Source organism: Nicotiana tomentosiformis, chromosome 6 (genome assembly GCF_000390325.3).
Source record: "Nicotiana tomentosiformis chromosome 6, ASM39032v3, whole genome shotgun sequence".
Taxonomy (NCBI): domain Eukaryota; kingdom Viridiplantae; phylum Streptophyta; class Magnoliopsida; order Solanales; family Solanaceae; genus Nicotiana; species Nicotiana tomentosiformis.
Window position 1 is genome coordinate 8077350 of NC_090817.1, and position 10940 is coordinate 8088289.

The window sequence follows — 10940 nt, forward strand, 5'->3', positions numbered from 1 at the left end:
CAGCTGGTGCTATAATCATAGCCTGAGGACCCGGTGGAGCACGCTGTAGCTGAGAAATCTATGGATGTGCACCCCCCCTAAATCTGGGGAAATCCCTCACCATATGGAGAGTGTCGCCACACTCAAAACAAGCTTTGGGAGGGCGTTCCTACTGTGACAGGCTCTGGCCAGATCTGCTGGACTGGCCGCTAGGAACACCCTATGTAGGACTCACACTAGATACTGACGGTGTATAATAAGGCTCCCGGGTCCTAGAAGGGGTTGGGACACCACTGGCGGCTGGAAGAGGAGAATGAATGGGGCAACTCACATAACCCCTACCATGGCGAGCTGCTGGGGCACAAGCACCAGAATAAGAACCAGTCTCTCGAGACCTCTTGGCCTCTCTCTCCTCTCTATCCCGGGCAAGCATGCCCTCCAATCTCTAGGCAATACTCACAACCTGCTGATAAGAAATATCCATCTCCAACTCCCTGGCCATACTAATCCGGATACTGGGGTGGAGTCCCTCAATAAACCGTTGAACCCTCTCTCGAACTGTGGCAACCAAGGCCGGTGCATGTCGGGCAAAATCACTGAAATAGACTGCATACTTTGACACAGTCATGGATCCATGGAGCAGCTGCTCAAACTCCACGCGCCATGAGCCCTTAGGCTTTGAGGGACATACTCTCTCAAAAACATGTCCGAGAACTGAGTCCACGTAAGTGAAATTGCCTCATCCGGACTACTCAACTCATAAGCATGCCACCACTGATAGGCTGCTCCTATAAGCTGGACTGTAGTAAAAGAAACCCCGCTCGTCTTCGCTACGCCCATAGTATGGAGAATACGATGACACTCCTCCAGAAAACCCTGAGCATCATCTATAGCAAATCCGATGAAAGTAGGTGGGTGGTACTTCATGTACCTCTCAAGTGTGAGATGCTCCACCTCAGAAGTTGCTGCTCTAACCTCGGGTTGAGCTGGAGCTACCGGCTGTATTGGTATAATCTCTGGAACCTGCTCGACCTGAACCCGCTGCTCTAGAGTATCGGCGACTAGAGTCTGTGCTCCTCCCCCGGCCTGAGATGTGGCAGGAGCAAGTGGGATCAATCCAGCCTAAGCTAAGGTGCTGAACATGCTCAGAAACTGGGCTTGAGTCGCCTGGAGGGCTAGTGCAGAAACAGGTACCTCAGGTGTCTTCCCTCCAGCTGGAGCTACTGGGGGCTCCTCTGTAGTAGCTCGTGTGGGTGCCCTGGCTGCACCACGTGGACGTCCTCGGCTTCTGCCCCGGCCCCGGCCCCTCGCGGCTCTAGCAGGGGGCGCTGGTGCCTGGTCATCAGATCCCCTTGTATGTGTCCTCACAATCTATGAGAGAATTGAATACAGAAGTTTAGAATTTTTGAAGTCAACAATTTTCGCACGACAAGGAATCAAAGTAGTGAAATTTTCCTAACAGTTCCATAGCCTCCCGAAGATAAGTACAGACATCTCCGTACCGATCTGCAAGACTCTAATAAACTGGCTTGTGACTCACGATACCTATGAACCTAGAGCTCTGATACCAACTTGTCACGATCAAATTTTTCCTTTGTATGACGTAGTGACGGTACCTAGTCTCTATGACTAGGTAAGCCTAACATTTTGCGAAATAAATGAAATAAAAAAATAATTAAACAACTAATTGTAATAATAACACTATAATTGAGTACCATGCCACTTAGCATGTACAATAACCAACTCCTCAATATACTACACAACATTCCCAAAACCTGGAACATCGTGAATCACAAAATACAGGAGGAAAATCTAGTGTTTCTATACATCAGAGTCTATCAAAAGAAAATACAGAAGATAATGGACATGGGGAAGAGTAGAAGAGGACTCCGAGGTCTGCGGACGCGGCAGATATACCTTGAAGTCTCCAAAGCTATTCCGGCTCACTGATAGTGCGGCTGATAAGGAGAACCTGGATCTACACACGAAAAATATGTGTAGAAGAGTAGCATGAGTACACCACAATCGGTACCCAGTAAGTGCCAAGCCTAACCTCGATCGAGTAGTGGCAAGGTCAGGTCATGGCCCTACTGGTATATATATAATAACACAAGATTGAATAAAATACCGTAGTAAAATAAAGACTGAAATTTAACAAGAATGAAATCATAGAAGACAACAGCTCAGTACACAGAGATAACAACAAGGGATTTCCCGAGATAGCATCTCGTAGTCCTAACGTAAATGTGTAGAACAGGGGGATCTCCCGGAATACCGTTCCGTAGTCCCAAAGTAAATATGCAGTACAGGGGGATCTCCCAGAATATCGTTCCGTAGTCCCAAAGTAAATATGTAGTACAGGGGGATCTCCTGGAATATCGTTCCGTAGTCCCAAAGTAAATATGCAGTATAGGGGGATCTTCCGGAATACCGTTTCATAGTCCCAAAGTAAATATAGAGTACAAGGGGATCTCCCGAAATACCGTTCCGAAGTCCCAAAGTAAATATGCAGCCAAACAATATAATTCAATAGTTACGGCATGAAATTCTACAGTTCAACCTAAGTACCAGTTAAGGAAAGACAGGTAAATTCACTAAACATGCTGCACGTAGTTCAAATAAATAGTTAAGGCAAGTAGGAATGCTATTCTAGTCTAGCCGGATACCACACATGCTAATGGAACTCAAATAAGAAGGCAATCAGGTTATTACTTAGTAGAAAAATCGGGTTTTTACATAATCAACCCATGTACGTACTCGTCACCTCACGTACACGGAGCTCATATATCAAAAACAGTACAAATCCTACGGGGAGTTCCCCCCCACAAAGTTAGGCAAGCCACTTACCTCGAACCAAGCTCAATCAATCGGTAAGAATGCCTTTTCCACGAATATCCGACTCTGAATGGCTCGAATCTAGCCAAAATAATTCGATACAGTCAATAAAAATTATACGAATCAATTTCATAAGAAAATACTATATTTTTCAATAAAAAAATTCGAAATTAACTCAAAAATCGCTCGTGGGGCCCACATATCGAAATCTGGAGAAACCCACAAAATCTGATAACCCATTCAATTACGAGTCCAACCATACCAGTTTCTCCCAAATCCGACTCCGAATCGACACCGAAATCTCAAAAATTCGTTTCTATGAATTTTCTAAATTTTTTCTATATTTCAATCTCAAAACACTAATTAAATGGTGAAAACAAATGATGGATTCGGGTAATCTAACCATAATTGAGTTAAGAACACTTACCCCAATGTTTTCTTTGAAAATCTTTCAAAAATTGCATCTCCCCAAGCTCCAATTCGTTAAAAATGGCACAAGGGACGGAGTCCCATGTCTTATGATTCTGTCAAGGCAGCCCTCGGTCCTGCCTCGATCTTGGCCCTCGATCAAGGCTTCGATCATGGCCCTAGATCATGGCGCTCGATCCTGGGCCTCGATCCTAGGCATCGATCATGGATTCGATCTTGGCCCTCAATCTTGTCCTTCGATCGTGGCCCTCGATTTTGGCCTTCGATCATGGCCCTCGATCCTGAGCCTTGATCATGGACCTCGATCCTGAGCCTCGACCCTGGCTTCAATCCTGGCCCTCGACCCTATCTTCGATCCTGGGCTTGATTTCTGGGCTTCGATCCTAGGCTCGATTTCTGCATTTCCAGTAGAAGAAAATTGCAGCAACTGTTTAAGTCTAATATTTGATCCGTTAACCATCCGAAACTCACCCGAGGCCCTAGGGACCTCAACCAAAAATACCAACAAGTCCTTAAACATCATACGAACTTATTTGAAACCTCAAATCACATCAAACAACGCTAAAATCACAATTCATAGCCCAATTCAAGCTTAATAAAACTTAAAAATTTTCAACTTCTACATTCGATGTCGAAACCTATCAAATCAAGTCCGATTGACCTTAAATTTTGCACACAAGTCATAAATGATATAACAGAGTTATAAAAATTTTCGAAACTGGATTCCGACCCCGATATCAAAAGTCAACTCCCCGGTCAAACTTTCAAACTTAAATTCCTATTTAGCCATTTCAAGCCTATTTTAACTACGGACTTCTAAATAAAATTCTGAACACGCCTCTAAGTCCAAAATTACCACACGGGGTCGTTTGCACCATACAGGGTCGTTTGCATATAAGTTGGAATTATCAAAATTCTATTCCAGGGTCGTTTGCACATAAGTCGACATCCGGTCAGTGTTTGAACTTAAGCTTTAAAACTTGGAACTAAGTATTTCAATTCATTCCAAAATCTCACCGGACCCGAACCGACTACCCCGACAAATTACATAACAGTTATAAATCACAGAATGAGTAGTAAATAGGGGAGTGGGGCTATAATTTTTAAAACAACTGGCCGGGTCGTTACAAATATAGATTATAATTGTCAATTGCTTAAGAAGAGGTTGTGAAGTTGATGTACTGGCTTGCTATCCTTGAATCGGTATTTTATGTGGTCTTTGATTTATGAATTTGGCATTATTCGAAATATAATTGTTCAGTTAATTGTTGGTTTTGTTCCAACAAGCCTTATAAAATATTAATCAATGCAAAGTTGGGTGGGATGAAATCAAATAATGTATTAGCCACTGTAATGAGTATTGATTTACCCATAAATAATTTCTTCCATTATTGAAGGATCCATTCAAATAATTTTGAAGAATATAAATTTATCAATATTTGAAATTATATAAGTATGATTTGTCAATCACCAAAGTGATTGAATCTTTATGAACAATTAATTCCAAAATAATAATTTGTTATACTCAATTACCCATAAATTTTGATGCTTATAAACAACATAATGGATATTCTAATGTGGGTAAATTGAAATTCTTGATTATAAGACATTTATAGCTCGCCCAAAGGTTGATTGTTTGTTCTTATAATAATTAAACATTACATCGATAATTTAGATGTGCTATTAGTTTTATTTATAAATACAAAGAAAGTAAGTATTACTAATTAGTTGTCACGACCCAAAATCCAACTGGTCATGATGGCACCTAACCTAACCCGTCAGGTAAGCCAAATCCAATACCGAGCAGGCCAAGCGATGCTCCAAAAATTCCATCTCGCGCTTACCGACCTTCGCAAAACTAGCCAAAAGAAACTCACATACATCAAATAGAGTATAAGGAAACAATTCCATATGATAGAGGTCGGATCTTTACTCAAAAGCGCAAAATCAACCAAAATTCAAACCCGGGCCCGCACCTCAAAATCCGACAAAACTCACATAATCCGACAACCCAATCAATTTCGAGTCCAACCATACTAGTTTCACTCAAATCCGACTCCGAATCGATATTCAAAACTAAAAAACTCACTCTATGAAACTTTAGGCTATAACCCCCAATTCCACTTTATAATTCATAATCCAATTATCAAAAATGAATAGAATCACGAAATATAATCACACTGAGTGTAGAACACTTACCCCAATTCACGTGATAAAAAATCGCTTCAAAACTCGCCTCAATCCGAGCCCCAAATCTCAAAATATGATAAAAGAACCAAAAGCCTCGATTTAATACTGTCCTGCCCAGTCCTCGTCGCATCTGCGACATCCCAGCTGCTTTTGCGGAGTCGCTTCTGTGACTAACCTTTTGCTTATGTGATAACCACTAACTAGCCGACCCCTCACTTCTGCGATCTCCTACCCGCTTCTGCGATCGCGTTTCTGTGCACATTGAACCACGTCTGCGGTCGCTCAGATGCGCCCATGCACCCGCACCTGCGACTCTCACGCCCATCTTCCCTGTTGGCTTCTGCGAAGAAGACCCTGCATCTGCGACGTGGCTTCTATGACCAATTATCCGCAGATGCGGCCATACTAGAACCAGCTTCCTTAGCCAAATGCAGTGTGAGGCGAAATGGTCTGAACCTCGTCCGAAACTCACCCGAGCCTCTCGGGACCCCATCCAAATATACCAACAAGTCCCATAACGTAACACGGACCTATTTGAGGCCTCAAATCACACATAACAACATCTAAATGACGAATCGCACCTCAAATCAAACTTAAATGAACTTTGAACTTGAAATCTCCAAAACTTGCGTCGAAACACATCTAATCAACACGAAATGAACCTAAATTTTGCACACAAGTCCCGAATGAAATATCGAAGCGCTACCAACCCCCGAAACCACAATTCGAATCTGATATCCACAAAGTCAACTCCCGGCCACACTTATGAACTTTCCAAACCTTCAAATTTCCAACATTCGCCAATTAGCGCCGAATCCTTCTAGAAATATCCAACTGGAAATCTGGGCATACACCCAAGTTAAAAGATCACCATTAGGACCTAACTGAGCCCTCAAAATTTCGTTCCAGGGTCAAATTCACAAAAGTCAAACTTGGTCAACTCTTCCAACTTAAAGCTTAAATCATGAAATTCATTCTTCCAAATCGATTCCGAATAACCTGAAAATCAAAACCGACGATTCACATAAGTCATAATATATCATACGGAGCTACTCATACCCTCAAATTACCGAACGAAGTGCAAATGCTTGAAACGACCGGTCGGGTCATTACACCGGTACATTAATTTTAACTCAAAGTATTTAATGAATGAGCATATTTTATTTGTAGTACTTGCTCTTCATTCGCACTCTGCTTCAATTACGACCTTTAACGGACTCAACTTCTCAGATTGGTGTCAACAGATCAAATTCCATCTCGGAGTTTTAGAACTTGATGTTGCACTTTATACTGAGAGGCCAACTGCTATTACTGAAACTAGCAGTGCTGAAGAAAGGTCTTATTTTAAGCACTGGGACAAATCTAACAGAGTAAGCCTAATATTTATGCGAATGAATATTGCGGGCAACATTAAGACTACTCTTTCAGAAAGGTCTTATTTTAAGCACTGGGACAAATCTAACAGAGTAAGCCTAATATTTATGCAAATGAATATTGCGGGCAACATTAAGACTACTCTTTCCAAAACTGAAAGAGCGAAAGAACTTCTGAAACTTGTGGAAGAATGCTCCCAAACTGCTAATAAGTCCCTTGCTGGGACACTAATGGGTACTTTAACCACCATGAAATTTGATGGTTCGCGTACCATGCATGAGTATGTCATTGAAATGACAAATATAGCAGCAAGACTTAAGACTTTAGGAATGGAAGTGGATGATAATTTCCTTGTTCAATTCATCATTAACTCATTATCATCTGAGTATGGCCATTTCCAAATAAACTACAACACCATGAAAGACAAATGGAATGTGCATGAACTACACTGAATGGTGGTTCAAGAGGAAACAAGGCTGAAGAATCAAGGAACCCACTCCATTAACCTTGTAGGCCATCAAAGAGCTGGAAAGAAAGGAAATAAACATTGAAAAGTTAAATAGAGGCAAAATAATATCAATGAGTCCTCTTCTCAAGTACGTAAGAAGGAACGCAAGAATGATAAGTGTCGTTTCTGTGGAAAACCTGGACACTTTCAAAAGGATTACCTGAAACATAAGGCATGGTTCGAGAAGAAAGGTAAGTCTTGTGTTTTTACGTGTCTCGAATCAAATTCAACTGAAGTTTATTATAATGCTTGATGGATTGACTCTGGTTCTACTGTTCATGTTTCTGATACGATGGAGGGATTCCTTACAACCCAGACCATAAATCGGAATGAAAGATTTGTTTATATAGGAAATAGAGTAAAGGCTCCAGTTAAAGCTATCGAGACTTATCGTTTATTCCTAGATTACTAGGCGTCACTTAGACTAATTTGAAATTTTTTATGTACCTTCTCTTTCAAAAAAATTTAATTTCTTTGTCTAAGTTGGATAAAACTGAATATTTTTTAAATTTTGGCAATGGATGTTTCAGTTTGTTTAAGCATAATCATATTATTAGTTCTGGTATTATTTGTGATAATTTATACAAATTGAACCTTGATAATCTGTTTACCAAAACCCTCTTAACTCTACATCATAATGTTGGAACCAAACGTAGTTTGGTGATTGAACATTCAGTTTACTTGTGGCATAAACGTTTAGGTCCCATATCCAAAGAAAGACTGGAAAGGCTAGTGAAGAATGAAATCCTTCCATATTTGGATTTTACGGACCTTAATATTTGTGTGGATTGTATTAAAGAAAAACAAACAAAACACACAAAGAAAGGAGACACAAGAAGCACTAAGCTTCTTGAAATTATACACACCAATATATGTGGTCCTTTTAATGTCACTTCTTTCAGTAAAGAAATATACGTTATCACCTTTATTGAAGATTTTTCACATTATGGATATGTCTATTTGTTACCTGAAAAATCTCAAGCAGTGAATACCTTAGAGGTATTTATTAATGAGATTGAAAGACAACTAGACAGAAAAGGGAAAATAATCAGGTCAGACAGAGGTGGTGAGTATTATGGAAGATATGACGAAACTGGACAACACCCTGGCCCTTTTGCTAAATTTCTTGAAAAACACAATGCCTGGCACACCACAACAAAGTGGTGTGGCAGAAAGGTGTAATCGTACATTAATGAATATGGTTAGGAGTATGTTAAGTAATTCATCTTTACCCATCTCATTGTGGATGTATGCATTAAGGATTGCCGTCTACTTGCTAAATAGGGTTCCTAGTTCTCACGACCCAATTTTCTCTCCGTTGGGTATCGTGATGGCACCTAGTCTTAGGAGCTAGGTAAGCCTAACATTTACTCATTAACAACAATAATTAAATAACATCTAACAATTTTTGAAATAGAAATCTCTATAAAATTTATAATTCCCAAAACCGACAGTACAAGTCATAAGCTCTACAGAGTTTACTATAATTTTCTAAATACAACTGTTTGAAATAAAGTAAACAGTATGAATATAAATCATAAGGTGACTCTGAAGCCTATGAATGCAGCAGCAGGTTTACCTTGAGTCTCCACAGCAACAATCCGCACAACTAGCTAATGATCAACTGACTTCGAAATACCTGGATCTGCACAAAAATGTGCAGAAGTGCAGTATGAGTACACCACGATGGTACCCAACAAGTATCAAGACTATCCTCAGTGGAGTAGTGACGAGGAACATTCAAGACACCTACTAGACTAAATAACCTGAACAAGTATAAGGGTAGAGACAACAGAGTATGATAATTATGAGATGACTACGCATAATGACAAATAATACGATAATTACAGTAAGAAGGGAAAATAATGACTAATAGCGAAACACCATAATAATGACACAGTAGACGTACGGAAACACAGTCTAAATCCGGTGATCACAAATAAATGAAAGGAAAATAACAACTCAACAAAACGACCGCTTTCACACTAGGTTTTAGCCAATAACTTCCACGAGGTACCGAACCTCAGAATATTCACAACTCACGGGTCCCAAATTCTTGAACCCTAACACTTAGCATCCTGTGCTCTCATTACAATTTATAACCGCACTGATGACTCACGTGCCAAATAGAGCCATTTTCACATAGAAGGCAAATAAACAAGGGTGTGCATTTATACTCAAACAATATCAAGAAACCTCTTAACCGATAAGAGTGCTTAACTACGTGTATGCTTGTGCAAGTGTTCTAACGTAGTTCATGCCAGCTAGTAAGTATAGAAAAAAAAATGGACAGCACGTAGAATGTTTTCCCACAACTTTTCACAAGATAAAGCTCACACAAGTAAGTGTACCACTACACAAATATCAACAACAATAATGCCCCCAGGCCATCACTAGTCATTACAAATCAATCTCTGACACAACTCACCTTGTCTCGCCACGTGTGCAATAATAAAGTAAATGCCCGCCTTGTCTCGCCACACGTGCATAATAATATTTCCACCTTGTCTCACCACATGCGCAACCCATATATATATATATATATATATATATATATATATATATATAGCCCGCCTTGTCACTCCGCAATATACAGTTCGACAACAAGGGAGCTAACACAAGTCGAATAATTCCAAAAAAGGATAAGTCAACTAAAATATAGGATATCTAACTTATTTTAAGGTTGGGCAATTAGGAAAGAGATACAACAAATTCATCTAAGAAGAACCAGCGGAAAGATAACCATAACCTCAATTAAGGCTAAACAATTACAGAAGAGATAGTAATAATTTCAAATAAAGATAAGAAGTTAGGGAAAGGATAACATGGCAATAGGAAGGTAACAATTTCAGTTAAGGCACATATGAATCAAATAAGCAGTAAGAGTGAATCATGAAGCAATTAATTCTAATTAAGCAGGTAGAGGTGAAACTAGTAATTAAGAAGCCTAATCATAATAAGAACAACTGCATATTCAATGAATACAAGGGCCTAAGAACCCTATAAGGCCCATTTTCCACAAATAAGTCAGAGCACGTACTCGTCACCTCGCGTACACGGACTACAATTAGCATAGAGATTCAAATCCTAAGGGGTAATTCCCCCATAATAAGTTAGGCAAGATACTTACCTCAAAGAAGACAGACCGATACTCTAAAATAAACTTCTCGGGTGAAATGGCCTCCGGACGGCTCAAATATAACCAAAATAACTTTCAAAGCACAAATAAAACTCATAAGAAATTATTCTGGATCATAAAGCCTCAATCTTTATCAAAATCTAAAAGATCGACCCAAAAGTCGACCCTCGGGCCCGCACCTCAAAACCCGACAAATTTCACAAAAGTACGAACACCCATTCTGATACGAGTTCAACCATACTAATATTATCAAATTCCGATACCAATTCGTCCCTCAAATCATGATTTTTTATTTTGAAAAGTTTCTTCAAAAACCTCGATTTTTCTCAACTCAAAATATAAATTAAATGATAAGAATAAAGATAAAATCATGGAATATAATAAATTCTAGGTGAAGAACACTTACCCAATCAATTTTCTTGAAAAACCCACAAAGAAACTCCCAAAACCGAGGTCTAAAACTCAAAATATGGAGAAAATGGCAAA

At 39.7% G+C, this 10940-nt stretch overlaps 1 protein-coding gene across 1 annotated transcript; it reads left to right on the top strand.

Annotated features, from left to right (window-relative positions):
- The first annotated feature begins 6578 nt into the window (after nucleotides 1-6578).
- On the top strand, nucleotides 6579-7259 carry LOC138893534 (uncharacterized). The gene has a single exon (XM_070178150.1). The coding sequence runs from the start codon at nucleotides 6579-6581 to the stop codon at nucleotides 7257-7259; it is 681 nt and encodes a 226-aa protein (XP_070034251.1).
- Nucleotides 7260-10940: the final 3681 nt, after the last annotated feature.

Coding starts and splice junctions, on each gene's coding strand:
- LOC138893534 (XM_070178150.1), top strand. CDS start 6,579: ATGAATGAGCATATTTTATTTGTAGTACTTGCTCTTCATTCGCACTCT.